This window comes from Electrona antarctica (genome assembly GCF_951216825.1).
Source record: "Electrona antarctica genome assembly, chromosome: 6".
Lineage (NCBI taxonomy): Eukaryota > Metazoa > Chordata > Actinopteri > Myctophiformes > Myctophidae > Electrona > Electrona antarctica.
Window position 1 is genome coordinate 53,504,406 of NC_136811.1, and position 20,349 is coordinate 53,524,754.

General features: G+C 39.0%; 1 protein-coding gene across 1 annotated transcript; it reads right to left on the reverse strand.

Moving 5' to 3' along the window:
- Positions 1 to 956: 956 nt before the first annotated feature.
- On the reverse strand, positions 957 to 17,925 carry LOC306925152 (uncharacterized protein; the record flags this gene model as incomplete). The annotated part of the gene is made up of 4 exons (XM_079503834.1): positions 17,891 to 17,925; positions 14,298 to 14,377; positions 12,646 to 14,040; positions 957 to 961 (listed from the first exon to the last, which is right to left on the reverse strand). Exons 2-4 carry the CDS (start codon positions 14,362 to 14,364, stop codon positions 957 to 959), a joined length of 1,467 nt encoding a protein of 488 aa, XP_079359960.1. The 5' UTR covers positions 14,365 to 14,377; positions 17,891 to 17,925.
- Between the last annotated feature and the right edge of the window lie 2,424 nt (positions 17,926 to 20,349).

Here is a 20,349-nt window from a genome sequence, read left to right on the forward strand (position 1 = left end):
TGTAGCCTATATACCCATATAGACACAGTAAGTAACTTACAGGGGTCTTGGTGATCATTGGGTCCTCCCTGTTGAGCAGAATTGTTCCTGGTGTCAAGAGAGTTCATCTTCACCTGAAGCCTGGAGTCTACAGTCAGATGTGATCAGAAATGGTTGATATCCTGGAAGAGTTGTGGATAACTGACAACTACAAACTCTTCTTATACTAGAGAGCCTGATTTGGAAACATTAACTGCTTGGTATTGATTGGCCAAAGAGGAGAACAATAGAACCATCTATCCACCAATCACAACCGAACTAGCCTGGGCACCATTTCATTTAGGTATATGATCCTGTCGGGAGCAGATGATAGTCGACAGGCAGGAACAACAGGGGGCAACTTCCTTTTCCCTCAAATTGATTTTTCTCAATAAAAGCTACAGGCTACGAGAGCTTTTATTGTTTGAGGGAAAGGGAAGTTGCCGCCTGTTGTTCCTGCCTGTCGCCTACAAAACAATAGTACAACATGACGTAACGATATCATCCGCTCCCGACAGGATCATACAGACTTTTGAAACAGAGACCAGGCTTTCCTCCGAGGTGGTGGAAAGCCTGGTGAGGCGAGGTTACAACCGAACAAACTGCTGCATGTGCGCCACCCCTCTCTAACTCCTCCCTCAGGTCATGTTCTATACAACATTCTAGAGATTAACTGCTAACTGTGAGATTTCTTTGTACGATTCATGTTTAATGAATCTAACTATATCCAAATTATGATACATTGACGTGATATATCCTATTAGTATGTGAATGTGACTAAAGTCAAAGCAGGAGTGAGCATAAATCTAAAAGAACAGAATCAAAGCATATCGAAAACGTGATTATTATCACAATTATTCGATAGTAAATTTCAACAAGGCAATTCAATATAAATGTTACAGGTCCCAGGTTTGGGTACCCGAGGTGCAGTTTATAGATTACCCTGGAATACAGGACACAGGAATTAACAGAAACGTGTCGTCTCTTTGGCAAGATCCATTAGATAATTTATTTACTCAAACTGTTTTCTGTCTTTCTTTCTTTTCTATTTTCCATTGTATTTTCAATGTTCATATTTTGTCTTTTCAACAATAATCATACAATATAACATTCATGTTGTCATTGCAATACATTCACATTCCATAACACCATTCTTATTCTACAGCATAACCCATATTTTCTCTTCACATCTCTTTTTACTTTACAGTATAATACTACCGTAAATCCTCCAATAAAGGCCCCTTTTCTATTAATTACCGGGCCCCTATTAATCACCAGGGATGGCTCCTTTTATGAGCCGGGTTTTTTTGTGTTTTGTTTTTTTCAAGTGCCGTATCTGTTACCTTCGCTGCTCTGGCTGGCTGTGCCTGTCACGTCAGTGTACACTGTCCAGATGCTCTCTCTCTCTCCCCCGTTGAAGCCTTGTATTTTTAACAGTCTATGGTTGGATCACTGCAGTGTTGCACTGTTAGGATTTGATATTATATGAAATAGCCTATCATACATTTTATTTTATTTTTATGTTATTATTTGCATCTGAACTTGTCAGTAGCCTAACTGTAGGCCTTTACCACAGTACTGTGGTAGTCTATCTCAGTTGAAGTTATATACCGGTATATTTGTGACCAGATTTGACTGAGGGACTGCCATTGTATTTTTATTTTTTTCATGTCTGAAAGCAGGGAATCATATAGCTTCAAATGACAATGACATTGGTTGTTCAAGTTAAATTGATGTGTTGATGTTATTATGGTATTCACCATAGGCAATATGCCAATAATGAAAAACAGTTAAAATGACCATTGAGCACCTGCAACTGCACTGTTTAATATTTCATGAGGACTTGGTTTCAATAGGCTACATGAGCCCAATACATTTTACTGGGTGATCAGTTTGAAAAGTAGAAATAAAGGCCTCCTTCTTATAGCTGCCTCCTTCCAATAATAGTCCGGTATCGGGATCGGTTGAGACAAATAATAGCCCGGGTTCCTAAAAGAGGATTTACGGTATATACTCTTAAATACCATTGCAGTCACTGCATTGTTATGGCAAGGCACATTGTGTGGCTAGCTGCACTGCTAAATTGCTAGCAGAAAGTAGACAGCAGGCCTAGAGCTAATACTAACAACCGACACTGAACTGGGCCATACTAAACACATTTTCATAGTAGCTAATTCAAATACAAAACGAAATCATTAAACACACATTCTGACTCTTTTCTGTTGACAAAACTTACAAAGCTGTTTCAAAAATAATAAAACAATAAACTGTGCAGGAACCCACATTGCATTACTTCACACAGTCATTAAATCAACACAAAACGTCATCATCTTTACATCAAACTGAAGCTAAGTGAATTATCTTCATCATGGAATTATTTGTGTTGCAAATACAGTGGTTTTGAGGTCATAACTAACCTGGAATACAGGACACAGGAATGAACAACAGAAACGTGTCGTCTCTTTTGGCAAGATCCATTAGATAATGGCGTCTTGCAGGAAATCACGTCAGTACACTGTGGTTCCCCCAGCATGTAACAGACGGACACTGCCCCCTACTGTCCCCACAGTACTAGTACACAAACTAGTACTGCAGTGAGGGAGATGTCACTCTAAAGAAATAAGTTTCATGTCCAATTGAAAAACAAGGCCTACATGTTGGCAATAGTTTAACCAATATGCCTACTTCTACAATACATTATATATCTGATAAAAAATGAACACTCGTACATTTTGTCATGCATTCATGACGAGCAGGTGTGTAAATGCAGCCTAACACAGCATTATATTTTGGATTTAAATATTTGAACGTACACGTGTAAGTAACACACATAGCTTAATCATAGAGTAATCTTGCACAAACATGTGAATTGCCCACATTACCATTTGCACATGTACATACTGGTTTATCAATATGCTGTTGTAAATATGTATATATCTTTTATATTGATGCATTTCAATCTACTTAGGACTATATAAAGAATATCTGACCTGCATGATTTCCTTGCTCTTTCAAGGATTTCATCCAACTCTGAACCTGGGAGGGAGGCAGGGAGGGAGGCAGGGAGAGAGGGCGGGCAGGCAGGCACAGAAGCCGGCACAGACAGACAGACAGACAGGCACCAAAGCAGAGAGACAGAAGCTTCTATTGTTGTGAACGAATGTGCAACACTGCAAATGTGAGTGAAATTACTTTGAATAGCGTTGAATATCGTTTAACCTATGTGCATTTTAATCTGCTAGTGAAATAATGGGTTTCTTCGCCATTTACATTCGAAAGGCCTTGAAATGAAACACAATCACAACCCTATTGGAAGGAATTCCACACCTGAGTGCTGCTCATTCCTTCAGAACAACAGAAGCTGGTGTTCTATGGAGGAACAACAGCTTGCTGCACTATGTGAGGAGACTCTTCAATGAGCTCCATTAATTCCTTTATAATTCAAAACAGGTACTGAGGTAAACATGACCTTTAGTCACAAGGACACATGGATGCAGTGTCCCTAAAATACACCGGAGAAGTCAAATCCTTTTCTTCTCAGTTCTCTCACAAATGTACACAATTATACTGTATATTTAAAATGTATTTATATTCACCCATGAACAACGAGGTGCATTGTTAGCACTTGTCTGGTCAGATAAAATGGACAACCATATTCCTACTATAATGACCTTGACCAAGCATTCTCTGCTTGTGTTTGGTCACAGTTAACTAAAACTTCCCAAATATGTAAACCAAATAAGATTCACTACAAGATCTAACTAAAGTAAAGTTTTATTCTTTGACCATTTATGTTAGCTGTGCCGTTTTAACTGTGAATACAAATGTTATATGTCTGACCTTTTTTAATCATGTGACCATCGGGTGATCATCATCGTTTAACTATGCATTTCAACCTGCTAGTGGAAGAATGTGTTTCTTCGCTATTTACATTCGAAAGATTCACTACAAGATCTAACTAAAGTAAAGTTTTATTCTTTGACCATTTATGTTAGCTGTGCCGTTTTAACTGTGAATACAAATGTTATATGTCTGACCTTTTTTAATCATGTGACCATCGGGTGATCATCATCGTTTAACTATGCATTTCAACCTGCTAGTGGAAGAATGTGTTTCTTCGCTATTTACATTCGAAAGGCCTTGAAATGAAACACAATCACAACCCTATTGGAAGGAATTCCACACCTGAGTGCTGCTCATTCCTTTAGAACAATAGAAGCTGGTGTTCTATGGAGGAACAACAGCTTGCTGCACTATGTGAGGAGACTCTTCAATGAGCTCCATTCATTCTTTTATAATTCGAAACATTTTCAGAGGTAAACATGACCTTTAGTCTTCATAACACACAAGGACACATGCAGTGTCCCTAAAATAGAGGGTATGCGCATGCTTAAAGTTAATGGCACATCGAGTGGCAAAGCAACAGGCAAAGTGAGTTTAACATTGTTTGATGTTGTTTAATGCAATCAGATAGGACTTTTCTGTGTGGATGTATGGGCTGTCAAGGCCAGGACAGTAGTTTTTTGCCACTCAGTAGGCGTTCCTGCATAACTTCCTGGTTTGATGATGTCACGCGCATACCCTATATATACACCAAAGGAATACTTCAACAGGATTGTCACACACCACCCAGCCTGCACACACTACCTGTCTGTCAGAACCAGACGAGGGTCCAGTACAGAGATTACAACAATTGTGACGTGTGGCCGACTCAGTCACAAGAAAACTATTATATAAAGTGCACCGTTTAAAAAGTGCGGGTGCATATTAACTGTGATACTCAATGTCTGTTTGTAGCCAACTACGCCACCCTTTGATTAAACCACAGAGTAAGGGAACTCTGACACTGTCATTCCAGGTCAACACAGGTTCGAGATTAAAACCAGGTAAAAGATCATAAAATAGCTAAAAACACAGGGAAGGACTGAAACAGAAACAAGATGTTGGGGGGTTACAAAAAATGGATATGGAACTTTATTGAGCTCGTACAGGGGGCACTCTAAAATGGCCATAGAAAAATACAGTTATATTAAAAACGCCCTAAGCCTAAAATCCCTATAAAAAATCCTAACTAACTAAACTAAAAATAAACACTTAACCAAAACAACTTTAAAATACCAGTGCTCACAATGTGCAAATATGCAATTGTGCAACAAAGCATGGAGGAGGTGCGGACTGCGGGGACAGTCGAAGGTTCAATCAGTTTGTCCGTTTCTTCTATACTTCTGGTCACTGAAACGCATAAAAACCCTGGGCACAGTTCATCCGTTTCTCAATGTTCTATTCTAATAATGATGGAGTATACAGGTCGGTCTACACGTTGGCAATACTACTTATCAGGATACTTACAGGCCACCCAGGTATGGGTGGCCTGTAAGTAGGAGTCCCACTCTCCAATGGGACTCCTACTGGTGACTTTATAGACCTGGTTCAGACTTTGCATTTCAAATGTTCAATACATCAATACATCAAGTGGAATCTCATAATGCAGTTAAATGTCCCCAAAGAGAACAATCACTACCTCTAATAGGGGGAAATAAATAAGGCTGTCTAATATTAATTTGTTTTGTAACCATGTTATTACTAAAAGGAACATGTGGACTCAAGAGTCTCCATCAATAGCACAATTGAACAAGGACATTTAACTTTATGTACTTTTGTAGATTGGCTATGCTCAATGTATATGTTTTGTAATAATAATCATGTAACTAGTAACAAAAGTTATCAAATAAATATTTTAACTATTGTGTGTGTATACCATGTATACTGTCCTTATTTTGCCATGTCCTATAGTATCTGTACTGCAATTCATGTACCTTAATTAATATTTGTCATTGTTTGTATGATGACTATTTGAATACTATTGACAAATAACAGTTTAAGTCCAAATGTTATTCTGACCCCTCCACGGAAAGGCCTCGTTGTCCTGACCCCTTATCCATCATTTATACATGATGGATAATTAGTGTGGACTTAAACTGTTATTCGTCTATAGTACGAGCGGAACACACAAAGCCAGGCGTTGGTCTCAAAAAAGAAACCACAGTCAACAAGAAATGGGGAAAGAAATCGCACACGAATGTTGCGGTGTTTTGGATCCCTGGCATCAAAGCTGCTCTGTAAAGACACATACAGTATATCTAAGTTACATTGAATTGCAATAAATGTAGCAATAATAGCAATAAATAACACATGTCAGGTTAATAGTTTTTTATTGTGGGTAAGTAAAACAAGAAATAATACAATGCATCAATTACAGTCCAAGTACCAAGTTCGTCTATAGTACGAGCGGAACACACAAAGCCAGGCGTTGGTCTCAAAAAAGAAACCACAGCCAACAAGAAATGGGGAAAGAAATGTTGCTGTGTTTTGGATACATACAGTATATCTAAGTTACATTGAATTGCAATAAATGTAGCAATAACACATGTCAGGTTAATTGTTTTTTATTGTGGGTAAGTAAAAACAAGAAATAATACAATGCATCAATTACAGTCCAAGTACCAAGGAAACAATAAGAACATATTTGGGCAGAGTGGCTGACCAAGCGACCAAAGATTCTGTGATCCCAATGCTATGTCCAAAAGGAGACGTTTATACACTCAAAACTGTGAAAATAACATTATGATTAGTATATATGTAACTAGCATGTAGTATGATTGTAACTTCAAAAAGCAAAACATGAAGCCTATAAAAAAACAATAAAAATGCATCTAATAATAGCCTAAATAAGGACAAATATTAAAAAAATGTGCACAAAAAAAGGTTGCACTGAATTATTTTATGTAGGCTATAAGGACATGTACAAAATAACCCATTTAGGACTGAGGCCAATTCTAAAAATGCCTTTTACATCCTGACATAGGTTTGCTGAAAACCTTAACATATTTATTCAAAAATGACACAATGTTGCTATATACTGTACATGGCAACAACTACCCCAAAAGGGGTTCCCCATAGGCTTTCTCTCCAGTGTGAATTCTCTGGTGTGTTTTAAGGTTGACCATGTGAGAGAAGTGTTGTCCACACTCATCACATCCATAGGCTCTCTCTCCAGTGTGAATTCTCTGGTGTGTTTTAAGGTGTGCCATTTGAGAGAAGTGTTTTCCACACTGATCACATCCATAGGGTTTTTCTCCAGTGTGAATTCTCTGGTGTGTTTTAAGGTGTGCCATTTGAGAGAAGTGTTTTCCACACTGATCACATCCATAGGCTCTCTCTCCAGTGTGAATTCTCTGGTGTGTTTTAAGGTTGACCATGTGAGAGAAGTGTTGTCCACATTCATCACATCCATAGGCTCTCTCTCCAGTGTGAATTCTCTGGTGTGTTTTAAGGTGTGCCATTTGAGAGAAGTGTTTTCCACACTGATAACATCCATAGGGTTTCTCTCCAGTGTGAATTATCTTGTGTTTTTGAAGGCTGGACGAAATAGAGAAGTGTTGTCCACACTGATCACATCCATAGGGTTTCTCTCCAGTGTGAATTCTATGGTGTGTTTTAAGGCTGTTTATGTGAGAGAAGTGTTGTCCACACTGATCACATCCATAGGGTTTCTCTCCAGTGTGGATTCTCTTGTGTTTTTGAAGGCTGGACGAATCAGAGAAGTGTTGTCCACACTGATCACATCCATAGGGTTTCTCTCCAGTGTGAATTCTCTGGTGTGTTTTAAGGCTGACCATGTGAGAGAAGTGTTGTCCACACTGATCACATCCATAGGGTTTTTCTCCAGTGTGAATTCTCTGGTGTGTTTTAAGGTTGTGCATGTGAATGAAGTGTTGTCCACACTGATCACATCCATAGGGTTTCTCTCCAGTGTGGATTCTCTTGTGTTTTTTAAGTGTTGACATTTGAGAGAAATGTTGTCCACACTCATCACATCCATAGGCTCTCTCTCCAGTGTGAATTCTCTGGTGTGTTTTAAGGTGTGCCATTTGAGAGAAGTGTTGTCCACACTGATCACATCCATAGGGTTTCTCTCCAGTGTGAATTCTCTTGTGTTTTTGAAGGCTGGACGAAATAGAGAAGTGTTGTCCACACTGATCACATCCATAGGGTTTCTCTCCAGTGTGAATTATCTGGTGTGTTTTAAGGCTGACCATGTGAGAGAAGTGTTGTCCACACTGATCACATCCATAGGGTTTTTCTCCAGTGTGAATTATCTGGTGTGTTTTAAGGTTGTGCATGTGAATGAAGTGTTGTCCACACTGATCACATCCATAGGGTTTCTCTCCAGTGTGGATTCTCTTGTGTTTTTTAAGTGTTGACATTTGAGAGAAGTGTTGTCCACACTGATCACATCCATAGGGCTTCTCTCCAGTGTGGATTCTCTTGTGTTTTTGAAGGCTGGCATTGTGATAGAAGTGTGGTCCACACTGATCACATCCATAGGCTTTCTCGCCAGTGTGAATTTTCTGGTGGCTTTTAAGGTGTGCCATTTGAGAGAAGTGTTTACCACACTGATCACATCCATAGGCTTTCTCCCCAGTGTGAATTATCTGGTGTGTTTTAAGTTTGGACACTGTAGGGAAGTGTTTACCACACTGATCACAGAAGTGGCATTTTTGCTTAGCCAAGCTTCTTTGTTCATTCACATCCAACACTGAATTGGAAACAAAGACAAAGGAAATATTTTTTAGAGGTAGGCACTACTTCATAGACTTAAAATAGCAAAACTAGCTAATTATCACAATTCATATTTTTACCAGCCATTTATAATTTGAGATTGTTGTGCATTTTAGAAAAATATACAAAAACAAGGTCGTCTTTAAATTGCTAAATATTAAATCAAAACAAATACACATGACTAGATAAAAACACCCGTATGACATGCTGTATATACCCATAAGACACAGTAAGTAACTTACAGAGGTCTTGGTGATCATTGGGTCCTCCCTGTTGAGCAGAATTGTTCCTGGTGTCAAGAGAGTTCATCTTCACCTGAAGCCTGGAGTCTGCAGTCAGATGTGATCAGAAATGGATGATATACTGCCAACTACAAACTCTTCTTATACTAGAGAGACTGAGTTGGAAACATTTACTGCTTGGTATTGATTGGCCAAAGAGGAGAACAATAGAACCATCTATCCACCAATCACAACGGAACAAACTGCTGCATGTGCGCCACCCCTCTCTAGCCCCTCCCCAGGTCATGTTCTATGCAACATTCTAGAGATTAACTGCTAACTGTGAGATTTCTTTGTACAATTCATGTTTAATGAATCTAACTATATCCCAATTATGATACATTGACGTATGGACATACGTACATCCTATTCGTCTATGTGAACGTGACTACATTCAAAGCAGGAGTGAGCATAAATCTAAAATAAAATAAAAATAATGAAACGCGATTATTTAATATCATAATTATTTGATAGTAAATTTCAACAAGGCAATTCAATATAAACACAACATAAGTTAAATTTTCAATATAACAAAAACAATTGCAGATGAGAAAGAAAGTGGAAATAATCAAAGGCAGTGGGAAACAGAACAGTCTTTAATTGTGATTTTAAGAGTGGCAGCATACCTGCTGTTTTCTGAGACTTTGTTCCAGATATGTGGTACATTAAAAACTAAATGTTGCTGGTTTAAAATAAACCTTAAAGTAGTATAGTTCATAACAAAAATAACGAATTTTCTTCCAAAACACTCTCCATTGGGACTCCTACTGGCGACTTAGACCTGGTCAGACTTTGCATTTCAAAAGGTGTCGATGGGCTGGTTCTGCATTTGCATCCTGGATGATCAAAAGTGGAATCTCATAATGCAGTTAAATGTCACCAAAGAGAACAATCACTACCTCTAATAGGGGGGAAAGAAATAAGGCTGTCTAATATGAATAATTGGTTTTGTAACCATGTTATTACTAAAAGGAACATGTGGACTACAGTCTCCATCAATAGCACAATTGGACAAGGACATTTAACTTCATGTACTTTTCTATTTTCAAATGGACAAAATGTATGTAGGGCTGAAGTGATACATGTATATGTTTTGTAATAATAATCATGTAACTAGTATCAAAAGTTATCAAATAAATGTAGTGGAGTAAAAGTACAATAGGCCTATTTGCCTCTGAGATGTAGTGGAGTAGAAGTAAAAGTACTCGCTTCACACAGGTGTGATTTTATACTTATGTTTTAACTATGTGTGTGTGTATACCTTAATCTTCAATGCCATGTATACTGTCCTTATTTTGCCATGTCCTATATTATCTGTACTGCAATTGCTGTACCTTAATAACATCAGGTAGGGTAATAACATCTTAGATAAATGCGTTAATATTAGGACTGCGCTGCGACATGCTTGCGGTTAAGTTTAGGGGAGGGTATGAGGCTTGTCATTTTCAGTAGGCTCCCAGCATGTCCAGTAGACCTGAATAGACAGATAAGATCGGTTAACGTGTCATCAACGCCAGTAGGCTCCAGATGAGCCGATCGGCTAGATAAGATCGGTGTAATAAGTAACTTACTGGGAATTATCGCTTGATTTTTGGTCGAACCGGCTACTTATTATTAGATGGTATTATTCATTTTTAACTAAACGTACACAAAGGGTTAGTGTGAATGGCACTGTCAGAGCGCAGAACCCGGAGCACATGAGGGCTGCGTTAGCTCACCTGTCCTTTTTAATCTGTATACAAATTAGTGTAACCCGAACAATTGCATCATTCAATTCTCGGATGATACTGCCATCTTAGCCCTTCTGGACAAGGATAGGGATTTAGCTGACTACTTTTTAGAGGTACAGAGCTTTGTAAAGTGGTGTGATGACAACCACCTTATTCTTAACGTTAAGAAGACACAGGAGATGGTGACCCCAAGAGTATTGATCACAGGCCTGTGGTCATTCATGACTCGACCATCTCACAGGTCTCCTCATATAAATACTTGGGTATCTGTATCGACAACTCACTAACTTGAAATACACATGTTGACAGCCTCTGTAGTAAATTACAGCAGAGACTGCACTTCCTTCAACGTCTCAGGGTTCATGGTTTTGACCAAAAATTTATGTTAGTGTTCTATCGAGTAGTCTTGGAAAGCCTGGTCAGGTTTGGCATCACAGTTTGGTTCGGTAATCTCTCCAAATTGTTCAGATTGGTGCAGACTGCAGGGAAGATCATAGGGGTAAGACAACTCCCCTCTCTGCAGGCTATTTATGAGAAGGCTACACTAAAACAGGCACAATACATTGTCAGTGATGTTACCCATGTTGTAAACGGCGAGTTTGTACTTCTGCCCTCTGGGAGAAGATACAAAGAACCAAAGTGGAAGTACATCATATTTAAAAAGTCGTGTACCAGCATCAACTAAGATGTTGAACGAGGCTCTAAATCAGCAGTAACTGTGTAAGGCTAGATTATCCACATCATGTGTGCAATTGTGTAATGTTGTGTCTCCTCTGTAATGTATTTTTGTTTGTCATTGATGTTTTATGTGTGGCTGTAGCAGGGGTGAAAGCCCAAGACAAATTTCGCTTGTGGACAATAAAGTTTACCTTGACCTTAGTTAATGTCTCATTGTTTTTATGATGACTATTTGAGTACTATAGACGAATAACAGTTTAAGTCCAAATTTTATTCTGAACCCTCCATGAAAAGGCCTAGTTGTCCTGACCCCTTATCCATCATTTATACATTATGGATAATTAGTGTGGACTTAAACTGTTATTCGTCTATAGTACGAGCGGAACACACAAAGCCAGGCGTTGGTCTCAAAAAAGAAACCACAGCCAACAAGAAATGGGGAAAGAAATCGCACACGAATGTTGCTGTGTTTTGGATCCCTTGCATCAAAGCTGCTCTGTAAAGACACATACAGGTCAGGTTAATAGTTTTTTATTGTGGGTAAGTATAAACAAGAAATAATACAATGCATCAATTACAGTCCCAGTACCAAGGAAACAATAAGAATATATTGGGCAGAGAGGCTGACCAAGCGACCAAAGATTCTGTGATCTCAATACTATGTCCAAAAGGAGACGTTTATACACTCAAAACTGTGTTGAAAATAACATTATGATTAGTATTTACATAACTATTATGTAGTATGATTGTAACTTCCAAAAGCAAAACATGAAGCCTATAAAAAACAAAAATGCATCTAATGATAGCCTAAATAAGGACAAATGTAAAAATAAATCAATGTGTCCTTAATTGGATAAAGACCAGTCTAAATGAATTCAATTTCACTGCGTGTGCATTTAGGAACACCAGCTGACTGACTTTTGTTGGATTCATCCGATCCAATCTCTCTGATACTACTAAAAATAAGAGTTCAGTCAAACTATGTTAAGTTTACTTGCAATTAATCATCACATCTGGAAACATTTGTTTCATCGCCATCCTCTTAATCTAAAATCAGCATGCTCATATACATGTAATGTGTTTAAAACAATAATAAATCTTAATAAACAATTGCTTTAAAATACCATATGGATCATCATGATAGACACATTACTTAGGTTTCTCTCCAGTGTGGATTCTCTTGTGTTTTTTAAGGTTTGACATTTGAGAGAAGTGTTTTCCACACTGATCACATCCATAGGGTTTCTCTCCAGTGTGGATTATCTGGTGTGTTTTAAGGTGTGTAATTTGAGAGAAGTGTTTTCCACACTGATCACATCCATAGGGTTTTTCTCCAGTGTGAATTATCTTGTGTTTTTTAAGGCTGTTCATCTGAGAGAAGTGTTGTCCACACTGATCACATCCATATGGCTTCTCCCCAGTGTGGATTCTCTTGTGTGTTTGAAGGTTTGACATTCGAGAGAAGTGTTTTCCACACTGATCACATCCATAGGGTTTTTCTCCAGTGTGAATTCTCTTGTGTGTTTTAAGGCTGTTCATGTGAGAGAAGTGTTGTCCACACTGATCACATCCATAGGGTTTCTCTCCAGTGTGAATTCTCTGGTGTGTTTTAAGGTTGTGCATGTGAGTGAAGTGTTGTCCGCACTGATCACATCCATAGGGTTTCTCTCCAGTGTGGATTCTCTTGTGTTTTTGAAGGCTGGCATTGTGAGAGAAGTGTTGTCCACACTGATCACATCCATAGGGTTTCTCTCCAGTGTGGATTCTCTTGTGTTTTTGAAGGCTGGAAGAATCAGAGAAGTGTTGTCCACAATGATCACATCCATATGGCTTCTCCCCAGTGTGGATTCTCTTGTGTGTTTGAAGGTTTGACATTCGAGAGAAGTGTTGTCCACACTGATCACATCCATAGGGTTTCTCTCCAGTGTGGATTATCTGGTGTGTTTTAAGGTGTGTAATTTGAGAGAAGTGTTTTCCACACTGATCACATCCATAGGGTTTTTCTCCAGTGTGAATTCTCTTGTGTGTTTTAAGGCTGTTCATGTGAGAGAAGTGTTGTTCACACTGATCACATCCATAGGGTTTCTCTCCAGTGTGAATTCTCTGGTGTGTTTTAAGGTTGTGCATGTGAGTGAAGTGTTGTCCGCACTGATCACATCCATAGGGTTTCTCTCCAGTGTGGATTCTCTTGTGTTTTTTAAGGTTTGACATTTGAGAGAAGTGTTGGTCACACTGATCACATCCATAGGGTTTCTCTCCAGTGTGAATTCTCTGGTGTGTTTTAAGGTTGTGCATGTGAGTGAAGTGTTGTCCGCACTGATCACATCCATAGGGTTTCTCTCCAGTGTGGATTCTCTTGTGTTTTTGAAGGCTTGACATTTGAGAGAAGTGTTTTCCACACTGATCACATCCATAGGGTTTTTCTCCAGTGTGAATTGTCTTGTGTGTTTGAAGGCTGTTCATGTGAGAGAAGTGTTGTTCACACTGATCACATCCATAGGGTTTCTCTCCAGTGTGAATTCTCTTGTGTGTTTGAAGGCTGTTCATGTGAGAGAAGTGTTGTTCACACTGATCACATCCATAGGGTTTCTCTCCAGTGTGAATTCTCTGGTGTGTTTTAAGGTTGTGCATGTGAGTGAAGTGTTTACCACACTGATCACAGAAGTGGCATTTTTGCTTAGCCAAGCTTCTTTGTTCATTCACATCCAACACTGAATTGGAAACAAAGACAAAGGAAATATTGTTTAGAGGTAGGCACTACTTCATAGACTTAAAATAGCAAAACTAGCTAATTATCACAATTCATATTTTACCAGATATTTATAATTTGTTTCTACAATCGACATTGTTGTGCATTTTAGAAAACTATACAAAAACAAGGTTGTCTTTTAAATCAATGCTAATATTAAATCAAAAACAAATGCACATGACTAGATAAAACACCATATAGACACAGTAAGTAACTTACAGAGGTCTTGGTGATCATTGGGTCCTCCCTGTTGAGCAGAATTGTTCCTGGTGTCAAGAGAGTTCATCTTCACCTGAAGCCTACAGTCAGATGTGATCAGAAATGGTTGATATCCTGGAAGAGTTGTGGAGAACTGACAACTACAAACTCTTCTTATACTAAAGAGCCTGAGTTGGAAACATTAAGTGCTTTGTATTGATTGGCCAAAGAGGAGAACAATAGAACTAATAGAACCAATCACAACGGAACAAACTGCTGCATGTGCACCACTAGGGCTGCACGATTTTGCTCTGAAACCTCGATTTCGATTTCGATTTCTGATTTTTTTCAGTAAAAGAAATACATTGTCTTAAAATATGTTTTTAAATGCAAACAAATGTTTTCCTATTGGAATAAAGTCCAAACCTTAAAAGGATCCCTGGCTACAAGACAAATATGCCTTAAAACATTACACTTGCCCTCTATGAATAAAAATAAATAAAAACATCAATATTTTATTTCTTTCATAAATAGAGAATCTTTCAATCAATAGGGACTGCTCCCATCGCAGGTTGATATATGTCCATGTGTGGTTAGCCTCGGTCCCAGGCTTAATTTTCGATGTGTGGTCCAGCCCTATAGAATGCATATGCTAATAAAAACAACTTAATACTTCCTAAGAATAATATGAGCATCAAAGCAATATTTACATACTTTTTATTAGCATGTGCACTAGTCCATACATTCCCTGGGGCTGGACCACACATGGACTGGACATGTCATATGACATCCTCAACTTGCAACAGGAGCTGTTCCTATTGAGTGAAAGATAAACAGTGTACACTACCCAACTTTATTTTATGAAAGAAATACAAATATTTAAGGTGTTTTTATTTTTAGTTATAGAGGGCAAGTATAGTGTTTTAAGGCATATTTGTCTGGCCAGGGATCCTTTTAAACAAAGAAAGATAAATCCCCTTTGGGATTAAACAAGTGAAAACGTTTACAATATGTCCAAATTAATTCTTTAAAAAAAAAAGCCAATTTAATGTTTAGGTGCCGGCTCTTCCTGCACCCTTTTGCAATGTGAAATGCCACTGAATCTGTAGCCCTAATCGTTTTCCATTTTGATTCTGTCTCGTCATATGGGCCATGTGAAAAATAATGATGCCACATCTCTTTTCAACTTGTGACAGCTGATGCTTGTACTGTGAACTGAAGGCAAACGTTTCTGAACGTCTCATCCTCCATTTTTACGCATGCTGAAAATAACCGATCTACTAGCTCACAGCGTGTTGTGGAGGAGACACGTCGTGAGCTTGCAGATCAGCTATTTTTTAGCACGCTGATGCAACAGGTCGTACGGCGAAACATAAGACAGTCTTCCCCTTTGTTTTTAGCCGAGGCGACGTACACAGTCAACACTCAACAGAGTCAGACACACATTGCTATTGGCTCCTCGATGCAAAATAAACAATGTACACTACCCAACTTTACGATAATAAGGGACAGTAGTTCGGGACACGTTATTGATATTAAAGCTTCATGTTCTCCAGCAGCACCCACTCGCTGCTTAGCTCTGGTCCATAGCCCTAATGCTAGGGTAGAATTAGCATTAGGGCTATGGACCAGAGCTACTCGCCGCTATGCCTGTCCATTCTCCAGGCACTGGAACAAGCCACTCGTGTTGCCGTCTCCCACAGGGACCGACCCTCCACTATGTCGGAACTAAAACCTGTCCCCGTAAAAAGTCGGTGTCTGTGAGAGACGGCAACAACACGAGCGTCCCAACCAACCTGCTCCAGCACCCGGAAAACAAATACAAGTACAGCTGCGTGTGCAAAGCGCGTGTGAATCCCCTTTTTACAACGTTTACAACGAGTAGTTTCCAAACGACAGACATTGTCTTGCCTATTTTAGCAACTAAGTCCTCGTTCCTATCGCTCCCCGTGGCAGACATGCTAACGCTGCTTTCAGCTTTTCTCTCTGCGTGGCAGTGGGAGGAGGAAGTAACTACGGTAGCCCGGCAGCCTGCAGGCGAGTGCGATTTACCGTAAATGCCCTAGTTAAAGGGAAAAACGATTTTCGATTTTCTTTTTTTGACATCGTCCAAATCCAAATATCGCGATTTCGATTAAAATTCGATTAATCGTGCAGCCCTAGCACCACCCCTCTCTAGCTCCTCCCCCGGGTCATGTTCTATGCAACATTCTAGAGATTAACTGCTAACTGTGAGATCTTTGTACAATTCATGTTTAATGAATCTAACTATATCCAAATTATGATACATTGATGTATGGACATACGTACATCCTATTAGTCTGAGAACTTGACTACATTCAAAGCAGGAGTGAGCATAAATCTAAAATAAAAAAACAATGAAACGCGATTATTTAATATCCTAATTATTTTATATGTCACCAGATGGAGTCGCTACGTACTCCTAATGTCACAGTGATACTACGCCACTCCCAATTACAGGGTGGGAGACCCGGAATACATATGAAGGTAAGTGTTCAGTTGAGTGAACAATAATTGTCGGTTGCTTCATGGGAATATAACTTTGTATTGACATTTCCTTTAAAACATATATTCACTATTCACAGAGTTACCAATAAAAGGTTATCAAGTCTTCCACTACACAGATAAAAGGGATTTGAATCAATTGCACTAGGATGCACTCAGTTCCTATGTCCATAGACACACTTTGGTTAGAGCAGTAAAAGTGAGGACCATTATAAAACACCACTTGGGCGTGATCTAGTACAAAACAAATATAAAAACTATAGCAGCATAGACTTGAATTCAAAACAAAAAAGATAAAAAGAACAGCGGTTCACAGTATGAGGTCCAATCCTGTTAAGGTGATCAGGGCATCCAGGTTGTTGGTAAAACAGTCAGTGTTTGCTCGGTCGGGACACCGTCTGTGTAATATAAACATGTCATGAGGACTTGCATTTGACTTGTAGCAAAGACTGCTATGCTGTCGCAGTATGGACGCAAGCCTACCTCTAAACTCTGGTGTGTAGGCTTACACACACACACACACACACACACACACATGCACAACGGACACCACGTTAGCCAGGCTCTTGTCAGTGTATTAGCCTACTGGGTAGAAACACCGTCTGTGTAACAAACGTATCATGAGGACTCACGTCATTCATCAAACACAAACTTTTATGCTGTCACAATACGGACGGAAGCCTACCTCAAGACTCTGGTGTGTACACAAACACACACACGGACGCACACATTAGCCGGCTCTTTTTCGCCGCTGCGTCTAACAACGAGACAAGCATTTGCATAAATAACTGGGAGACAATTTAAATTGCTCGTTTGTGCTGTTGCAGTATGAGGCAAGCCTACCTTGGTTTCTCTGAACTGTGTAGCCTACACACACACACACACACACACACACACACACACACACACACACACACACACACACGCTGACAGGGCTGTCTACTAGATCAGAGCTCCACAGTTTCTGACGAAGAAAAAGAATAAAGCATAAATAAACTGGAGGTTCATTGTTCATTGTTCATTGTTCATTGTTGACATAAATCAACCTAGAGACAGGTAACCCTATATTAGTAAAACCAAGAGCTTACCTCGATGCTACGAGCACAAACAAAACGCCACCCAACAGCCTGACTGGAACAGGAAACAACCTGGGTAAAACACCGCCTATTCTCTATGCCTGGCCAGCTACCCTATATGCTGAGCTGTGGGGGTGGTGCTATGAAACGTATTGGTTCTCAGTCCCACTGATTACAGATAGTACATTTCAACAAGGCAATTCAATATAAACATAACATAAGTTACATTTTAAATATAACAAAAACAATTGCAGATGAGAAAGAAAGTGGAAATAATCAACGGCAGTGGGAAACAATATTTAATTGTGATTTAAAATAAATATGAGTGGCAGCATAGGCCTACCTGCTGTTTTCTGAGACTTTGTTCCAGATATGTGGTACATTAAAATAAACGTTAAAAACCTTAAAGTAGTATAGTTCATAACAAAAATAACTAATTTTCTTCCAAAACACTCTCCATTGGGACTCCTACTGGCGACTTAGACCTGGTCAGACTTTGCATTTCAATACATCTTAGGTGTCGATGGGCTGGTTCTGCATTTGCATCCTGGATGATCAAAAGTGGAATCTCATAATGCAGTTAAATGTCACCAAAGATAATTCATTGGTTCCCTTTTTCATCCATCATGCACTTTAAAATATCACCATGCACTTTACTTTGTGTTGTATGTTACGTGTTATGTTATGTGTTTATGTACTACGGTTATGTGGGAGCTGCCTTGGAATTTCGTTGTATGCTCAGTGTATGCTTGGTGTGCAATGACAAATAAAAGTCTATTCTATTCTATTCTAAAGAGAACAATCACTACCTCTAATAGGGGGGAAAGAAATAAGGCTGTCTAATATGAATAATTTGTTTTGTAACCATGTTATTACTAAAAGGAACATGTGGACTCCAGTCTCCATCAATAGCACAATTGAACAAGGACATTTAACTTTATGTACTTTTCTATTTTCAAATGGACAAAATGTATATAGGGCTGAAGTGATACATGTATATGTTTTGTAATAATAATCATCATGTAACTAGTATCAAAAGTTATCAAATAAATGTAGTGGAGTAAAAGTACAATAGGCCTATTTGCCTCTGAGATATAGTGGAGTAGAAGTAAAAGTACTCGCTTCACACAGGTGTGATTTTATACTTATGTTTTAACTATGTGTGTGTGTATACCTTAATCTTCAATGCCATGTATACTGTCCTTATTTTGCCATGTCCTATATTATCTGTACTGCAATTGCTGTACCTTAATAACATCAGGTAGGGTAATAACATCTTAGATAAATGCTATGGCAATATTAAGAACGCCTATACAGCCAAGGCTAAACCTCCCTTGGCCAATGCAGATCATAATGTTGTTCATTTAATTCCCACATATAAGTCACTGCTTAAGAGCAGTAAACCACAGGTTAAAACTATTTATGTGTGGAACAACGATGGCATCGAAACGTTGAAGGGATGTTTTTGTTGCACTGACTGGAGCCTCTTCCATAGCTTAGACCTGGAGGAGACTACAGATACTATGAACATAGTAGGCCTATATTAAATTCTGTAAATATAATGTGTTGACTAAAAAGACTATAGCTATTTACCCCAATAATAAACCCAAATTCATTTCAAGGGAAATTAAAGAATGCATAGTTGAGAAACAAAGGGCATTCAAGAGCGGGGACCTTGTAACTATGAAGAATATTCAGAAGGAGATTAACCATAACATAAGGGAGGCTAAACAGAAGGAGAAGTAGACGTTTGAGGTCTACTGCTCCTCTTCTAATAAAAAAAATGTGGGAATCTATGAAGGCCATGACTAATATGGCTCCAGCTAAGAAGGGCCTTTGTGTTTCAAAGGAAAAGGAAATGGCCAACGAATTAAACAACTTTTATGCAAGGTTTGAAACAGCTGACTTCTTGCATGAACAAAATGCTGCCCTTAGAGTCTGTATCCATACACAGTGATCTGGGAATTACTGTGGATCAACGTGAAGTCCAGAGAATGTTTTCGCACACATGTCCCCGGAAGGCTTCAGGTCCAGACGGGATATGTGGCCGGCTGCTGCATTCATGCAGTCAGAAGCTAGCGGAGGCTTGGTGCCAAAAAACACTGGACTCATGTACTGTTCCGTCCATCTGGAAAGACTCCATTATAATTCCTGTTCCCAAAAAGGCAGGCTGCAAGGAAAATAATGATTACCGCCCAGTCGCTTTGACTTCAGTAGTCATGAAGTGTTTTGAGAAAATCATTATCAGTCTGCTGAAGACAGTGGTAGGCTGTTCATTGGATGATTTTTAGTTTGCTTAAAGGACTAACAGGGGTATAGAGGACGCAGTCTTGGCCTTGGACTATTTTCTTTTGAAACACTTGGACAATAACAAAGCCTATGCACGCCTTCTTCTTGTAGATTTCAGCTCAGCATTTAGCACAATACAGCCACATCTCTTAATAAAGCAGTTGAGGGACCTTAATGTCCAT